The sequence below is a fragment of the Protopterus annectens genome, chromosome 10.part0 (assembly GCF_019279795.1).
Source record: "Protopterus annectens isolate FY-2018-M chromosome 10.part0, PAN1.0, whole genome shotgun sequence".
Classification (NCBI taxonomy): Eukaryota; Metazoa; Chordata; order Ceratodontiformes; family Protopteridae; genus Protopterus; species Protopterus annectens.
In genome coordinates this window covers 963,011,603-963,031,051 of record NC_056744.1, presented here as the reverse complement: position 1 = coordinate 963,031,051, position 19,449 = coordinate 963,011,603, and the positions used below count along the sequence as shown (strand labels likewise).

General features: G+C 41.2%; 1 protein-coding gene across 1 annotated transcript in view; it reads left to right on the top strand.

Annotated features, from left to right (window-relative positions):
* The window catches only part of IMP3 (IMP U3 small nucleolar ribonucleoprotein 3), a 1,257,621-nt gene that overhangs the window by 159,320 nt on the left and 1,078,852 nt on the right, over positions 1–19,449 (top strand). Inside the window, exon 2 of the mRNA XM_044085735.1 lies at positions 2,004–2,111. Coding sequence (XP_043941670.1) covers positions 2,004–2,111 — 108 coding nt within the window. The remainder of the gene's footprint in view (positions 1–2,003; positions 2,112–19,449) is intronic.

Below are 19,449 nucleotides of genomic sequence, written 5' to 3'. Positions count from 1 at the left end.
TTTTAGTAGTCTAACTTTAATTTCCTGTACTCATTTTCATTATTCTTAGCACTCTCGAGCTTGTTCCATTTAGCCCCACATCTTCCTAGAGGTCTTCCCTTTTCTTTTGTTCTCTGCCACATGAGCAGTACTGTCAGTGTTATGCATATAGTGCCACATGCTGCAACAGTCTTCAGACACTTTCTATGTAACACCTGGAAAATTCAAATTTTCCCACTATCCACACAGAGTAGTTTTAATGTAATTCTTTTTTGATGCTCAGTTTTTTTCATCAGTTTTAATCAAATCTACTCCCAGACTTTCTGTAATAGTCTGAAGAATTTATTTCACTTCATCTAGCTAAGACTTTAGCAAGTCATTTAGATAGTTCATTCCTGTGATCATTTTTTTCCAAATGTATTAGCTGACTTAGTACAATCATCCACATGAGATGTAATTTTAGAAACTGGGATAAAAGAAATTTTTTTACAACATTTTCCTTTAGCCACACTGGACCTGCAATGTCATAGTGCAAAAAGTATAACTTGATACTTTTTTTGTGCTAAATATTTGGTTATTTTATTTGGTTCTTTCTCTTTTGTAATTTTAAGATCTAAAAATTTAATTTTCAGTGATTAATACTGCATTTTAAACAATAAATTCAGCGAACTGTTAAGTAGTTATTATGTTGTAATAGTTTAATACCAAAAGTAGCTAGTGGATATAACTTAAATCATAGTATCTCATTTGCCCCATTTCCCCCTCATTGTTATAACTTGTGTAACCACTTAAGGAGTTGTTGCTGCATTGCTTGGATGTCCATTGACAGTTATGGTCCTTTTAAGACCCAGTCCTTCAGAAAATGTTCTCGGGTGTTTGTTTCCTTGGATACATGTCCACTGGGAGTATGGTTTCCAAACTTTCCCTTGCTAGGTGGCTCTCCCACTTTGTTTTACATAATAAGCCCTTAAATATGCTTATAAGGTCCATGTGCCCATAGCTTTCTTTAAAAATCTTTTTCTTGGTGACCTTTGTACAGTGTTAACTTGATCACCTCTGAATGTTTTTGCAAATGACTGTATACAAATCCTCTCTCTTGGTCTAGATCTTGTTTTGGGGCCACATTTACTAAGGGTATGATAGCCTGGTCATTCTCTCTCCATTAGGAAGAGCTTGGGACTCTGTCATTATCACTTATGAAATATGGACTGACTTCTGTCTGATATGATAGAAGTCAGTCCATAGGTCATTATCACTTATGAAATATGGACTGACTTCTGTCTGATACGATAGTTATAGACTTCCCATAATGGTGTATCTGCAGGGGTGGAGTTCGTGCTCTGTAACAACTTGCTTATCTTCTCTCACCTTAGCTGAGGTGGTATTGGTGTCTTCTCTATATAGGTTTTCCTTTCTTTCTTTCTTTCCTTGTCTCTTTAGTGTAGGTACTTCAGACCTGGAGTAGAACTATGCAGTACATTGTGGGTTAGGAGGAGGTGTTTAACTGCCTAGAAAAGTTTGGAGTTCCAGATGGTCTTAATGCTTGAGGTCTGAGTCCTAGAAGTTAAGCAGAATGCCCTCTCCTACAAATCCTGAGCGCGTAACACATACATTATCCTTACAGTTGATATAGGAGTATCTGTTGACAGCAATGGAACTGTAGGCCTGGCAGTGTAAATGTGACACTAGAGATAGCAGTCTAACATGTAATTTATGTAAAGCAAGAAATACCTTGCGTCTTTTAGACTGAAAAGCAAATGTGGCCAGGGACTGCAAGTGTCAGGGTCTAGTCTCTCTGTGCATGTCAGCAGGCCATTTTTGCTTGCTTGCACTGAATCATAGTTTAGAACTAAGTATTGTTTACTTCTGTCATGAATCTACCCAAGCGACCATTTTATCCTATGTGACATTTCCTACTGATGTTAATAACTTATGACAAAAGATATTGATTATAAATCACTGTAGCTACTAAGGCAGTACTACATTTTTCTGTAATACTTTTCTGTCCTTTTTTCTGTTTCCAGGTACAATAAGCTCAGCAGAAACATCAGAGAACTGGCTCAGAAAATCAGGGACTTGAATGAAAAGGACCCATTTCGAGTGAAGTCCACCTCACAACTCCTAGAGAAACTGTGAGTTATCTGTATTCTTCCTCAGAATATGGTAAAAATGTGTGTAGAACATCTGGAAAGTCACTTCAGGAAACTTCACTGTCTAGGTCTGATGCCTTCACTTTTCCTCTGAATATGACCGTTGCTCATGTAAGATCCATATAATCTTCAGTTTTTCCAGATGTTAGAAGGGGGCCCTCTGTACCTGAAAGTGATTAATCAAGACATGGAAAAGTACTCTGCATACAAGTTTGGTTGATGAAGATCAATGAATGTGGGATAGAAATGGTGTGAAATACCAAACCAGGCTGTCTAGACAGGGAACTGCTGTTGCAAATGGTACAGGTAGAGAAAGCTGGTAGAATTGTGAGGGTCTTAGAGTAGCTTGCAGTGTCATGCTATCTGTGTTGGCTCTTCTATAGTGTGCTGCTCATGCTATCAAAGGAGCAAGTGAAGTCAGAGTTTGGCAGAGCTAATTCTTGTTTTCAGAGATGAAAACAGTTTGTAGCTCCATTCAGAGATGGAGATGATGTGTAAACATAGTATGCTGGATTTAAGACAGTGTTAAGATGTTGGATCTTCTCCGACAGTTAGTGCAGAGGATAGTGTAGCCTAAACAAAGTTGCAAATGTCAGCTCATGAGAGAAATGCAGTGCAAATAACATGGATTCAGCGGTATCAGAGAATAACATAAGAAAGAAAATAACAAGTATGACATGCAAGATTTAGTTCACATTACAAAAACACACTCCATATCCATTATCCAATGATAAATAATAAATACCCACCACCAAACCCCTTCACCATTAAGATAGAGAATAAATAGAAACTAGTGAATAGCAGCTGTTTAGTTACTGTATTGCACTTGTTACCCTTAGATGCGACACAGTGTAGCCATCATATTGCATAATAGTAATACTAGTGGTAATTGCTCAGAGCAGCAGGATTAAATGAAAAAAAGAGGTTTCATTGTATCCGGTATTATGGTTGGTGTCCAAGTTAATAAGTCTGACAGCTGTAGGATGCAAACTATTTCTGAATCTGGTAGTCCTACAGCGGAAGCTGCATTGGTACCTTCTTCCAGACACAAGTTGTGAGAAGCAGTTGTGGGCCGGATGGGTCGAATCAGCTAGTATTTTGTATGTTCTCTTTCCTGCTCTTGTAAAGAAAAGCTCCTGAATAGAGGCGAGGTTTGTGCTCAAGATTTTCTCAGCCACTCTCACCACCCTCTGTAATTTCTTCTTCTCAGCAACTATGCAGTTGCTGAACCATGCTATGAAGTTGCTAGTCAGGATGCTCTCGATAGCTCTCCTGTAAAAAGCGTTAAGAGCAGACAACGGGAGCCTGGCCTTTTTGAGCTTTCTCAGGAGGTGAAGCCTCTGTTGAGCCTTCTTGACTATATGGTTGGTATCAACAGTCCAGGCGAGGTCATCTGAGATCTGAAGGCCCAGGAACTTGGTTGTTTTGACTTTTTCTACTACCTCCCCTTTGATGGTGAGTGGCTGGTGAACTGTTGCCTTTCTCCTGAAGTTCATAATCATTTCTTTGGTCTTATTAACATTCAGGTCCAGATTGTTCCTGTCACATCAAGTAGTCAAAGTGTTCACCTGATCCCTGTAGTTATGTTCATTCCCACCACTAATGAAACTCACGACTGTGGTATCATCAGCAAATGTTAGAATATGGTTTGAGTTATGCTTTGCAGTACAGTCATGGGTGAGGATGGTGAAGAGCAAGGGGCTGAGCACACAACCTTGGGGAACACCAGTATTCAGGACTATGCGTTGAGAGATATTGTTTCCAGTGCATGTCCATTGGGATCTGCCAATCACAAATTAAAGAGTCTAGTTGCATAGGTGCTTGTTTGTTCTGAGTTTCACGAGCTTATGCACCAGTTGCATCAGTATCACAATGTTGAATGCAGAACTGAAGTCGATGTACATCAGCCTTACATTGTTGTTCCTGCCTTCTAGGTGTTTTAGTGCAAGGTGTCGTGTGACTAATATTGCATCTACAGTCTATCTATTTGACTGGTATGCAGACTGGAGTGGATTGAAGGACTTATGCAGACCCACAGGTAGATGTCTCTTCACAATCCTCTCAAAGCACTTCATGACGTTTGAGGTTAAGGTGACTGGTCTGAAGTCCTTGAGGCAGGTATGGTTGGGTTTCTTTGGAAGTGGGACAATACTTGTTTCCTTGAAATGCGATGGAACTTTCTCCATAGCAAGGGATGAGTTGAAGGTGTTTGTCAGTACGAGACATAACTGATCAGCACACCCCTTCAACACCTTGTTAACAAGCTGCTTCAACTAGTCAGTGGGTTTGATCCTGTCTGGCAGATAGTGAAGCGGATTAAGGCAATGAGCTGTTAACAACCTGTTTCAAGTCAAGTAGTCCATGGTTTTATTCCCTGGCTCTTCATTTGCCTATGGTGTGTCTTAATGAAACAGTACTCTGAGGCATTTGTAAAACTGGATTAGGCTTTTCATTGGTCTCCTGGGCTGCAGGCCTAGTAACTACCTATGGACCTATCTGCTTGGCGCATACATTATTATTAAATTCAGGAAGCAAAGTGGTTTAGCCATAAAGGAGGTTTTTGCTGTAGTGGTTGGTTTCTGGAGCTGCTCTTTGTCAAAGTAGAAAAAAATGATAGCTGAAATGCACTCCTCCTTTTATATTTATGATAATATTTGAGGGATGGATTGGCACACTGTACAGTACAGCTAGTCATATTCAAGAGAGCTTTCTGGTAAAGAGAATAAAAGTTTGGGCAAATATGGTGTACATCAGAGGGGTCATTGCAGCAGAAAGTAATATTCTTTACAAGTGGCAGATGTCTGATCCTGAATCATATCTTTTAGTAGTGGTACCTCCCTTTATAGTGGGAAAGGAGCTGCAGTTTTGATGCAGACCCTCTTCAATTAGTCCACACCAGATCCATTGGCAGCATTATTATTTCACATCACTCATTCTGTCATTTTCTCTGTGTGTCTGTGCCTGTTGTGATTACTGCAACCTCACTTTTCATGCTCTTTCCCTGTCTTCTCCAGCTATGTAATCTTGTTTGTTTTTGTCTCAACTATACATTACATGAATTTATAGGATTGTCTCCTGAAGTTTTATTGTAAGTGTATTTATCTATGCTGCCTTTTGATATTTGTATACTTTGTACATAAAACATATACTTTATGCTTTTTATTTTGTTTTTGTCTCAAATTATGGCTTGCTTGATGCCTTGGCTACATTCAGCCATGCAATTATGCTCTGGGATTCTGAGTACAGGTACTGAGCAGATATACTATACTATATGACAAATTTAAAATATGTAAAATAATAAAAGTTATGTGCAAGAAAATGTATAAAATAATTAAAAATAAAAGTAACCGCTACTAAAACTAGACAGATGCTTTAGCAACATTGCTAAATTTGCTGCTAACCTCCTAAACAAAACACATCACTCTTTGGCATTAATTAATGAACTTGCTAGAAGTAGTCTCATTACATTATCAAATTAAAAAAACACACAACATTACCTACAAATCAGATAGATGCCCAGTACTAACCAGCTTAATTCAGAAATGTAACCCATCTAGATCATTAAGTTGTAGGGCTAAAAGTCAGGTACAACTTATTAAATCAAACAGTTGTTTTGGAGATTGGCTTTACCAATGATGTGTTGCTAGTATGTGGAACTGCACTCCTATAGACATGGCTGAGATGAATCTAATTTCAAGGTTTTCATTAGTAACTTAAATGATTAGTTTGCAAAAAACTGGAACTTTTCCTGTATGACTTGACATTTGCTTAAGTGTCTGAACAATGTTGCCTAAATATAGTATCAACTTCAACATTACTCTTATTTTATTCACTATATCCCATCTTGTTGCATTTCTTTTCTCTAAACAATATTTTCCTTCCACTATCTTTGTAAAGTTATACCATCATAACTTGCCCTAATTATAACAATTAACTACAAACTCTGTCTTACCAGATGTAATGCACAGTATGAAATAATTTATTTTCTTGATTTTAATACCATGTTTTGCCTATCAGACTGAATTGTACATCACATGCAAGACTTTATTGAAAGCACTTGGGAAGGTGATTATACATGTAATGTGAAATTTGATGTTAATGTAACTTCTTTGTGGAGCTTTTTGCTATGGGACATTGTTGAAAAGGGCTTGCAACACATTTGGGCCAACTTGGTTAACAATGTGGAAATAAATGGGCATTTAGAAAGAGAGATTCACTATAAAAGAGACTTTGCCTTGTGCTCTTAGTCAGTTTGTTTGTGCCACCTTAAGTTAGTGTCACTCATTCATGGCAGTAGTTTTCCTTTCCTTATGAAAAAGGTTCCTCAATTCCTCCATTTCAATTATATTTTTTTTCACATTTTTCTCTTCTGACCATTTGCTCCCCATCACCCAGTTATCCCTTTCATTCCCATGTCCCAGTGATATTTCAAAGATGGTGGAAGTGAAGCCAGCTGACTGAGGTCTGCATCCAGACATGGTTTGGGGATTTTCTTCTTGATTCTTAAATTGCTTCCTGTTGGTTGATTGATGTTCACCATGCATAAGTGGGGTTTGCAGTGCTGGCCCAGTAATGCACAAGCTTCCATTCCTGTGTCCAGATCTCACTACAGTAGATTAGTAGACTCAGGTATGCACACCTCATTCTTTGTTCTGCTGCATGCTTTTTAAATCTAACTTCTGTTAGGTGGCAATGCTGTGTCAGACTGGCCCACCTGACACCTCACATGGTGGGCAAACCAGTGCCAGTCACCCACTCCTTCCATCCCTGATTCTCTTTTGCAACAAGTGGTTTGGCTGTTGATCCCGTCTTGTAGTCTTGGCATTATCTCTGTATGCCATGGAAACAGCAGTTGTATTATTTAATAGTATATTAGAATTTTTGGTGGTGTTAGTCATTAGTATATAAATTAATCATGTGCCTGCTGCCAGCTTCTAAACCTTTCCAGTCAGTCATCACTCACTAAGTAGTTCCCAGAAGGTAGTACAGAATGCCTGTATTAGTAAGATGACCTGACTAGCAGCAGCATCAGCAGTGGTAGACTTGTGGAGCCTTAAGTCTGCAGGTCACATGGGGAAAGAGTCTATTAGCCTGTCCACTTTTGACAGGAACTGCTAGTTTAGAAGAAGAAGAATAAAAGAGGTTGTTCTGTTGAGTAGATGGAATATATATAAGTCATTGAGTGCTGTAGAGGAGACCATGAATAATACTGGAACCCACAGAGTAGAGTTGCGAAAAAGATCGCTTAAGAAATCTGGAGTAGAGGAAGAAGTCAAGATTCACAACAATGATTTCCTTGCAGATAGTATTAAATACTGCAAGTATGGAAAGCTTCCTGAGGTAAAATACAAGACCCAGATGGGGGGGGGCCTACTGCAAGTGCCTGTGTCATATTTGCCTGCAGTCACCTGCTCTAAATGGCAAGTGCCCTAACTTCCCCTAGTCTAGTCTTAGTTAATTACATAGATTTCCCATCGCTTGACTGTACTGAACTGCAAAACCTAATCAGAATCGTAACTCTAACCCTAAAACTTCCACCCAGTTCCAAACCATAACCATAGCACTTGTCTTCCTAACCGTAAAGTCCCTGATCACTCCCTAACCCTAAAATTCCATTCCTGCTTCCTAAAGTCTCCAGTGGCTCCCTAAGCCTAAAACTCTCCTTCAAACTTAGAGCATCACCTGTCTAAACTTAAATCCCACTCCCATTAGCTGACTGAAACCCTCACCTATGATGTTCATCATGTTTCACTGTTGCAGTCATTACACTTGGGTTATCCTGCTGGCAGGCGACCCGCAGTCGGCCCGAGTTCCAAAGTCTTGGTCTGGCATTGGTTGCTGTCGCCTCTTCCCTGACGTCAGTGTGCCAGTGGTATAAAAGTTGTAACCAACGCCATTTTCTTCAGTCTTTCTTGCCGCACGGTGCCCGAAGCAAAAGCAGTTCGCAAGTGCCGGTCGCCCGACTCCTGAGATTTTCAAAATTAAGTTTCAGAATCGAAGTCTTCAATAAAGCTAAGTACCCCGTTGGGGAAACTTTTTCTTGCTCCAGACCGATGTCAGTAAAAGTTAATAATTGTATTTCTTGTGGGAAGCAAATACCTCATAAGGACTTTCACTCTTACTGTATTCCTTGCCTAGGCCCTGACCACGACGTCACTAGTCGGTTTTGTGCTAGATTCAATAAACGCACTATTAAACGTCGCTTTGATTTTGCTTTACTTTATTTTGGCCGAAGGTTTAATTACATAATGCCGTCGGAACAACTGATGACCAGAATCTATAAAAAATGCAAAGACAAAGAAAAGGACAGGCATCCGAGGTCCAAAACCAATGACGAAGCCTCTTCTAGGCCAGTTGCCGGCTCTCAGTGAGGCGCTTTCGCAGCCCCTGACACCCGCTACCTCAGAGCCACAGGCCGTAACCGACAGCCATGTGGAGACACAGAGGCCTGTGGAAACACAAGGTATTGGGCCTACGGATACTATGCCCTCAGATAGGTCCGGAGCTGCTGAGCAGGCATCAGCTTCTGAGGGTGTTTTCAGACCTTCACAGCTTACAATTAAGCCTACTACAGCAGCAAAGGCAAAGTCAAAAACACCATTAAAGACAAGAAAACAAGTACAGCATTCTCCAGAACAGTCATCTATGCCAAAGAAACAGATGCTTAAAATGGCCGAAGACCTAATTACTTTAATCAGGGGCTCCCATCCCCCTCCTGACAAAAGGCCTAGGCAAGACACTGATTATGATTCCTCTGACCAGGTTTCTATTTCCTCTGACTCCTCTTCTGATCAGGGATATTCTCTCCCTCCCTATGAGGACTCTGATGCAGAAGAATCCATACCTTCAGCCTCTCCGCCTGAGGATTATTCTTTTGGGGAAACCCTGCACACCATGAGGGAGCATTTCCATTGGGAGAGCCAGGATTATTCAGAATCCAAGAAAAGTCTCAGAGACTTCCTTTTATTGCCTCAGCACAGACCCCTCGCTATCCCCCCTGTGCTTGATATTGTTGATAATGTTTTTTCTGAATCCAGTCTGTCTCCTGATTCTTTACCCCCTGCACCAGTCAAGCCAGACAGGTACTACAGAGTCCCTGACTCTCATAAATTTCTTTACAAAAACCCTGCTGCAGACCCAGAAACAATTTCTCAGGGTCCAAAAGGGGTTAAGGCTTCCATTGCAAAAAATCCTGTCCCCTCGGATAGAGATTCCAGAGCTCTGGACAGATGGGGGAAAAAAGTTTACACTTCTGCCACTTTAGCTGTAAGAGCTTTAAACTGTCAGTTTCACATGCTTAGATACCAACAGTACCTCATGTCATTGTTAAAACAGAAAATGGTTTCAAATACAGAAGGTCCTGACAGTAAGGAAATGCAAGATTTATTGCATGCAGTTGAACAAATGGGAAAGCATATTCTGCAATGTGGTTTTGATTCATTAGAGGCTTCTTGTAGAGCCGCAGTTACAGGCTCTGTTATTCGTAGGCATGCTTGGTTGAAAGAACAAAGTTTACCTGACCATGTTAAAGTAAAATTATCGGATGCTCCATTACAGCATGATACTTTGTTTGGTGTTAAGGCAGAGGAGGTGTTAAAGAAAATGGAGGATAAAGCAAAGTCAATGCAGGCAGTGAAAGATTTCTTACAGTTTCAACCACCTAGATTTAGCAGAAACTGGCCTTCAAAAAATTGGTCCTTTCCAGTGTCAGACAGGCCCCAAAGAGGCAGATACAGACGCCCAAGAGGCAGATCTCAGCCCCAAGGCTCCTTCTGACCTAAACAATGGGGTGCTTCAACCCCCAAAGGAGGGGAAGACAAATTACAACCTTATAGGAAACAGTCCCAATGACTTCCCTCTGCAAATGCCAAGCACCTACCTTTTGACAGCACCCCTAGGAGGGAAGCTAGCATTTTTCTCAAAGAATTGGCACATGATCACCCAGGACCAATGGGTGATGAATATTGTTTCTCAGGGTTACAGGTTCCACTTCCACACGCTTCCAAAACCAAAAGGTATGCCAGACCTGCCACAAAACCAATGAGCAGAGGCACAAAAACAGATTGCTGCTCTTATGGACATGGGAGCTATTCAAAAAGTTCCACAGCAAGAACAGGGACAAGGATTTTACTCAAGACTTTTCTTAGTGCCCAGAAAGGACAAAGCCTGGAGACCAATACTGGACCTGTCGATCCTAAACACTTTCCTGGATGTTCCAAAATTCAAAATGTTAACACTACATCAATGTCTGCCCATGCTGGGCAAGAAGGCTTGGCTAGTTACTTTGGACCTCAAGGAGGCATACCTGCATGTCCCAATCAGACAATCTTGCAGAAGATACCTCAGATTCATAGCAGGCTCAATGCATTACCAATTCTCTGCACTGCCCTTTGGCTTATCTACCGCGCCCAGGGTCTTCACAAAATGCCTGGCACCAGTAATTGCATTTTGCAGACAAAAAGGAATTCAAATATATCCCTACTTGGACGACTGCCTTATTCAAGCAGAGAGCAAGGACATTCTTCTAAAGCATCTGGCGTTTGTAAAAAGATTGTTAATTTGCCTAAGGTACACAGTAAACGGAAAGAAATCAAAACTAGTGCCCTCTCAAGAGATAATATTCCTGGGTGCAAGCTTAAATGCAACTGCCCAGATGGCTTATCTCACGCCAGACAAACAAAGGCAACTGACTCATTACTTTCAAATGATGGCAACAAAAACCCAGCTCCCTGCAAGAAAAATTCTGCAGGCCCTGGGCTTCATGGCATCCTGCATTCTACTAATTCCATATGCAAAACTGCATATGAAGAAACTACAATAGTATCTAAAAAGTGTTTGGACTCAGCATTGTCACAGCCTGGAGACGATCATAACTTTAATTCCCTGCCTACAACAGGAGTTTCGATGGTGGGTCCAGGCCTGTCACCACAACAAGGGACAGCCTTTCATTTTACCCACAGCCAGGCAGACAATAACAATGGATGCATCGGATTATGCCTGGGGGCACATATGGCAGGAAAATGTATTCAGGGCACGTGGCCCAAGGAACAAATGCATCTTCACATCAATCAAAAAGAGATGCTAGCTGTACAGAATGCCCTGACAGCTTTCAAGGACCTACTACATCCAGGACAACTATTAATAAAGACGGACAATACCACAGCTATGTGGTACATAAACAAGCAAGGGGGCACACATTCCTACCCCCTATGCAGGCAAGCCATGACTTTGTGGAACACAGCACTGACTTATCAAGTATATCTGCAGGCACAATTCCTGCCAGGAACAAACAAATACACTGGCAGACGAACTAAGCAGAAATCTCATGGATCCTCACGAATGGAAACTAAATCCACAGGTGTTCGGCATGATAACGAGGAAATGGGGATGCCCAGACATAGATCTATTTGCCTCCCCTCACAATTACCAAATACAGAAATTCTGCACAAGAACTTATTACTCTCAAGCATGGAAAGTGGATGCTCTATCATTCAGCTGGAAAGGCCTGACAGTCTATGCTTTCCCTCCAATGCCTCTCCTTACCAAGGTACTCCTAAAAGTCAGACAAGAAAGGACAAAAATGATCCTGATTGCCACAGACTGGCCACGCCAGCACTTGTACCCAATCCTAAAGAGCGTGTCTCAAGGCCCAGCTTGGCCTCTACCTCAAATTCCTCATCTTCTGACACAACAAAACAATCAGATTCTGCACAGTCAACTCAGAACCTTAAATCTGGCAGCATGACAGATAATGTAGCCACTCAGACTGCACCTCTCTCTAAAGCTGTTATGGATGTTATTTTAGAAGCCAGGAGGCCCAGCAATAGGAAATCTTATGCAGAAACATGGAAGAGATTCTGTGCTTGGAACCAGGCACAAGGGCTCGAACCACTTGTCCCTAATATACCTCAGATTTTACAATACCTAACTGAGATGCTGGACAAAGGCCTATCTTTCTCATCAATTAAAATCCATGCCTCTGCCATTTCAGCTCATTACAATATGAAACCTCCTATTTTTTCACATCCTCTACTACGACAGTACCTCAGAGGGGCAAAAAATATAAGACCCCCAAGGAGAACACCAGTACCAACTTGGGATCTCAATTTTGTTTTAGAAAAACTCACACTGCCTCCTTTTGAACCAGCCAGCACAGCTGACCTAAAATTCTTATCATGGAAAACTGCTCTGCTCCTAGCAATAACTTCAGCAAGAAGAGTCTCAGAATTACATGCATTAATGGCTGTGGAACCTTTCATCATTTTCATCAGGACAGGGTGTCACTTAGGACAAACCCAACATTCATGCCAAAGGTGGTCTCCAATGTGGCCTTGAACCAAACCATTCATTTGCCTACTTTCTACCCAAATCCCCAGAATAAAGGGGAGAAACTTCTGCACTCTTTGGATATACACAGACAGCTACGTTTTTACCTGGACAAAACAAAAGCTTTCAGAAAAACTGAGCAACTGTTTGTAGCCTATGCTGCAGGATCACAAGGAAAGCCTATTACAAAGCAGACAATTTCAAAATGGATAGGCCACTGCATCCGCTTCTGTTATGCACAGCATGGCAAATCAGTGCCTAAGGGCATTGGGCCTCATTCCACCAGAGCAGCAGCCACTTCAGCAGCTTTTCTCAGAGGAGTACCAACCAAAGACATTTTAGAAGCTGCAACCTGGAGCTCAGTGCACACTTTCACCAAGCACTACCACTTACCTCTCTACTGTAAATCCAGAGCAGGCTTTGCCACTGCAGTTCTGCAGGGCCTGGTAGCCTCTCCAAATCCAATTTAGACCCAGCTGCCCAACTTCAGCTTTGGGATTCTACCCAAGTGTAATGACTGCAACAGTGAAACACGATGAACATAGTACAGTTGTGTACATACCATAAATGTACATGTTCGTGTGTAATTCACTGTTGCAGTCCAGGTTACCCACCTACCAGCCCCCTTTTCATTGCTGGGACTTTTCTGTACTTCTCAACTCTATACAACTTATGTGGTGTATTTGCTTGTAGATGAAGGAAATGTTTAGAGTTTTATATGCATGTTTTTTGGCATATTTTTATCTTTCCAGCCTTCCTATCTGGGGGCATCTGACATCTGGGGCAAGAAAAACTGAAGAAAATGGCATCGGTTGCAACTTTTATACCCCTGGCGCACTGATGTCAGGGAAGAGGCAACAGCAACCGACGCCGGACCAAGACTTTGGAACTCGGGCCGACTGCAGGTCACCTGCCAGCAAGATAACCCAAGTGTAATGACTGCAACAGTGAATACACTCGAACATCTACATTTATGGTAGGTACACAACTGTACTTTACCTTCCCCCTTTCCACTCTCTCCCCATAACTGCCAGACCTGCCCTGGTTGAAACTGGCTGCTGTGTCTGGGTGAGATGCTGCAGCTCTGCACTCTTGAATAGCTGCAGTACCTTGCCAGAAAAAGTTGTTGAATTTGTTTGAGTGGCTGGCTATACAAGCTGCAAGACATCTTAGTCCCTGGCTGCAAGAGAGTGATCTAGACCCTGGGACCTGGTGCTTGTAATAGACTTCCAGACAGGTGTACCGATGTAATTTCAGGGAGTGCTGATATTATGGAATAATTTTTCTGAAAGTCACTTTTTGGAGTTTGTGCTTTTACCCACTATTGTGTGACAGTGGAATTGGTATATATTTCATTGGGGTGGGTAGGTGTCCATCTAGCAAAAGAAAAAAAAAAGAAAAAAATACACATATACGTTGAGGTTCATTGAAAGTAACATCAAGCAAGGTAATTTTGTAATAATTTCAGTTGCTTAAAGTTCCTTTTGAGAATTAACATAAATCTGGGCGGTAATTAGTGAGTATGTTGTTGCAGCATTTGAGGAGGTGCAACATTGCTGAAGGGAGATAGGAGCTAAGGGATGAAGGGTCATATGAGTATGAGATAATGTGATGTATTTTTCACTTTGTGGTGTAATGGCTTTAGCTTCTTTACTCATTGTTCCCTATCCCCTAGGTCATGGACACATGATAGGATTAACTCGTTAACTTGATCTCTACCATTTTATAACCTATCACATTGACTCAGCCTTGTGTTAACTTTGCAACCTATTTAAATGGAAATTTGAAGTTGGATAATTTTGACGAGAAATGGAGATCCCATTGCTCCATGCATGCTCCATATTGAGAGACATGTTTACATAGTTCCTTCCTTCCATGAGGCCAGCTAAAGAGGGAATGTGAAGGAATATACCAAACAGATTGAAGAATTAGCATAGTGAGAATAGTAATATTTCACATTCTATACAAGAATGAGTGGGTTGGGTGGTTAAGTTTTGTTGTGAATGGAAGTATTATCAAACATTCTTGCAGATTTTATTTATTTATTTAAGTCTGATGCCTGGGGAAGCCCACTTTACAGATAAGCTGCATGATATTTGCAATTGGCCTGTTACAGTGTTACAAAAATGAAAAGACATAATTCAATACAGAAAGTTCAACATTTGCATAAAGTGAATATTTTTGTTATAAACTCAATTTTAGGTTTAACATTTCAAAATATATAGCTACTAGCCATTAGTAGGTTAGGAAAATGTTATGCGTGGAGAGGGTAATAGTATATTTGAGATTGGAGACTATAGTACAATAGATGTTGGAGAGAAAATTATTTTTTAGTGGGGGGAGGATTGTTTTGGATTGGATGAAGTAATAGTAGAGATAGTTGGATGAGTCAGTGCAAGGTGGAATGGGGGGTTTAAGTTGGAGCATGGTAAGGACATTCCCATTTGGAAGAAAGATAAGAGAGTAGCTGAGATTTGAAATTTGTATGGTTAGATAGGTTAGGTGTGTGTGTGGGGAGAGAGTTCCACTGTTTAGCTAAGGAGTGGGACAGCAGTAGATGGCCAGGAGGTCATGCAGGTTTGTGGACCTGAAGGAGATGTTGTTTTTTGGATCTGAGTGAGCAGTTGGGAATGTAAGGTTTTAAGGAAGTAGTGAGAGTTGGCAGGTTTGAAGATGAGCTTGTGGGCAATGGTGAGTTGTAGGTAACTGAGATAGTTGGGTAGTTCAAGCCAGTTGAGGGTGAGGAGGGAGTGGCAGTGGTGGGATGAGTTTTTTTGAATTGGTTGCAAATTTGGAGATCATGTTGATAGCAGGATTCAAGTTTGGACTGAAGGCCAAGATGGAGATTGGTGAAAAGAGGGGCATCATCCATAAGGGGAGGGGAGTAGGAAGGTAGATGCAAGAGTTTGAAGGGTAGAGGGGCTTAGGAAGCAGTTATGCCTGTAGAGGAGACCTAACTTTTGGTTGATTTTCTTGATTGTGGAGTGGATGTGGCTGTCACATTTTAGTTCTTCATCAATAATGATGCCAAGAAGCTTGGTGTTGGGAACAATTTCTAGGAGGGTGTTGTTTTGGCTCTGTATGGTGAATGTGGATTTTTCAATGGAGGTTTTGGTAGGGGGGGAAAACATTAGTTTGGTTTTATTTGCATTTAGTCCCAGATGGTTAGACTGCATCCACGTTTCTGTTTTGGAGAAGGCTAGTTTGCTAGGAGCTCGCAGGGGGAGAAAGCTGAGCAGATGATTGTTGAGTCATCTGTATATTGGATGATAGATGAATCTGGGATGGATTGATGAAAGTTAATGAATAGGTTGAAGAGAAGAGGGCCAAGAACAGAACTTTGTGGTACACCTGTGGGTGTGGGAAAGAAGGGGAGGTTGAAGTTTTCCATTGGACAGCTTGTTGGTGGTTGGACAAGTAGCTAGAAAACCAGGCAATGGTGGTGGGAGAGAGGTGTAGGGTGGAGAGTTGGGATATAAGTAGAGTATCTGAGATGGTGTCAAAGGCCTTTGACAGATCTAGGAATAGTGTGGATATGAACTTGCCTGAGTCACGTTCAAGGTTTATGGTTTCAAGACAGGAAAGAAGGGCAGTCATAGTTCTGTGGCCAGGGCGGAAGCCATGTTGGGTAGGGGAGAGGAGAATGTTTAGTGTTAGTATTTTAGAAAGAGGGGAAAGGATGGCATTAGGCCTTAAGTTGGTGGTATCAGTATTTTTACCACCTTTGCAGAGGGGGATGATGTAAGCATGGCACCAGATAGAAGGGCTGTATGATTCTTGTATGGATCTATTTATAAGAATAGAGATGGGATAGGCAATGCTGCCCTGCAGATTGTTTGAGGAAGGTGGGTGTAAGGTTGTCGGGTGCATTGCGACAGGGTTTGAGTTTGAGAAGTTTTTCTATAGTGCTTGTGGGGATGGGCTTGAGGCAGAAGGATGTGGAGGAAGGTTGATGATTGGGGTGGTGTCTGGGGCAGGAGGGGGTGGTGGTTGAGGAGGGGGTAGGAAGGAGGCTGATAGTTTAACTATGCAGTCTATGAAGAATGAGTTGAACTGGCTGGCTGTTTCAAGGTTGGAGAGGTTGGGGTCTGGGCAGTGGTTTTCTTTGTTGCCAGGAAGCAGCATGGATGAGATGGAGTCCGAGAATTTTTTGGGATTTGTTGAATTCAAGGACTGGCGTTTGGAGTAGTGGACTTTGCAGCCTTTAATTATTAAGGTTGCGAGTTTGGACGAAATGGTGTTTATGCAGTGGAGATGGGAGACAGTTGGCGAAGGCTTGATAGGTGATCGCTGAGAGGATTGGGTAATATTCCGACATTGATGATAAGGTTTGGGTGAGTTGTTAGGATCCAGTCAATGATTGTACCAGAGGTGCCAACTTTATTTGGTCTGATTGGAGATTGTATTAGTTGGGAGAAGTTGTACAGGTTGATTGTGTGGCACGAGGCTTCAGACTTAATAGTATTCCAGTTGAAGTTGGTATCACAGAGTGTATAGGTTTCATTTTTTTATACTGGAGGAGAACCAGGACAGGATGTTTTCAAGAGTTTTGATATCACCATGGGGAATATAGAGGGCAGTGATACATATGGATTTGTGGTTTATTTTTAGTAAACCTATTATAATTTCAGTGTTGGCAAAGGTTGGTATTTTATTGGAGTAGGGTGTTATGGTATGGGAGGTGGGGTAGATTATTGCTACTCCACCTCCTTTTTTGTGGGCTCTGCCATTGCGAATGATTTGGAAATGTAAATACTTGACTGATATGTAAATACTGGACTGTTAGGGTGTCGCATCTTGTGAAGATTGATTACTAATTCACTCTGCTGACATGGTTGTATATTCTACATGGCATAGTGCTCCACTTCAGTCCATGCTTACTCAGAATTAATAAGAAATTTGAACAAAAGATACAGGTGGAAACTTTTATTTTAGTATTAGATGATCAGTGGCTCTTTTTAACAAACCTGAGATTCTACAGAGATGATATTCATTTATCACCCAAGGAACTCGAATGCTGACAGTGACAATCAGAAGTTCTGTTAATTTTTAAGGAGATTAATTGGAAACCCCTACAAAAACAGTAAAAAAAAATGTAGTACTGACCACAGTTGATCTGGTTCCAGTTTGGTCTGCATGAATGCTAGGAATTGTTTGGGAAGTTACTCGAGTGGGATTTACTTCTAAAGGATGTTAGTGTTCTATGTCTCAGTAGCTCAGCAGGTTGTACACATGCCTTTGGTACAGCTAGCTGTGGGTTCTGTTCCCATACCAGGAAGTTGGATTAATTCTAGCCTGGTTAATTCAGTTGGTAGAGCATGGGACTCTTAATCTCGGGGTCATAGGTTAGAGGCCTACATTGGGAGAGTCCATTTTATGGAGAACTATCCATGTTTCATGAAGCTTGGAATGAACTTTTTTAGAGATTAAGAAGCAAAAAAGATCAGCACATTTGACTTCTGTGTCATTAACAATATTTTTCATTCACATGACTAGGCTTGTAAATGTATCCTGGGATCATTAGCGTAATTATCACCTATGAACCTACAAAAAGGTTGCACTAAAAATTGCGGTTTAAGAAAATGTTAGGAAGTTAATAAAATGTTCAGGACAGTAGTGAGAGTGAGGAAGAGGGCAGAACGCAATAATAAAGTAATATTGACTATTTGATGATTATCAGATCAGTCCTTTAGCTACATTTACTAAACCAAAGGATGACCTACCAGCCTGTTGATCTATAGGGATAAAGCCCTGACTATGGTCCAAGAGACTCTTATTTTAATTAGTGGATTTGGCATTTAATGATGTCCGTGTCTTGGAGACAAGAAGGAGCCATTTGTGGGCTGTAATGGTTCTTCTGACGAAAGAGTTGGGTTGGTTACCGGGGGGCATGCATGTCGCTTACTAGCTGCTGATTGGTGGTAGCCTTCATAAAGTAAATACCTGTAAGGTTTTTTTTTTTTGCATAGGAAGATGTAGTGGCTATCTTGGTGATGTTGTTCACATGTCCCCTCATCCAGTGAACAGGTTAGGGTATAAAAACAAGGGCACAAGCAACCCTCATCCCTGCCACAATGACATTTCCCCAAAAATTTCTTACAGATGAGGTTGAGTGCAACTGAGGGAGGCTTGCTGGTTTGTGGGCATGGGGACTAAAAGCGTTTAAAAAAAAAAACCTCAAGGACTAGTCTGTACTCTAGTGTAGTTAAACTTATAATTTTTTTCTCCTTGTAATATTGCCTAGGTGGAGCTTACTGCCCAGAAGCCCCCCCAGGACTTTTCAGTTCCCTTTTTCCACTGTTTCCTTCAGTATATCATTAAGGACAAACCATTTTTCCTGGTAAGATCTTACTTTGCTTCTACAGGGAAGACCACACACTCCCAGTAATCCTCACTGTTAATTTACTCTCCACAATTTTATATCCTGTTTGTGTCTTTCTGAGGTCATTGAAGTGTTAAAGTCACAGTTATAGCTTTAATTCTAATTTAAAGTAAATGCTGTTGTAATTTTTTATAACCTTGTTTTTTCGGTGGGGGGGGTTGGAGGGTGGAGGTAGAGGTCTATCACACCCATTAGTCTCTCTTTAAAAGTAAGACAAGCTGGGGATTATGAGGGGTACAAGTCCTGTACAAATGACATTGTGGCAAGTGTGGTTTACAAATATTATTGATCATGGATATACTTACATTAGGGACAAAGCAGGTGTATGTATGCGTGTATAGGTGCCATGTTTGTATGTGCATATATATGATATCCACAACAAAGAATACCTTCATTCCAGTGTTCTTAACCATCACAGGTTAAAATGCATTGTTCTGTCTTTTGTCTTTCATTTTGATAACCAGCATTAAGGATACTCAAAACTCAAAAATGATTTTCGAGGTTTGGGAGGAAGGCTTTGAGTCAAGGCAAGGAACACCGCATTTACTTGATCACTGTTAAAGGGTCATTGATAAGGGAAAACAGCCATGCTTGTGTACAACAAGTAGAAAC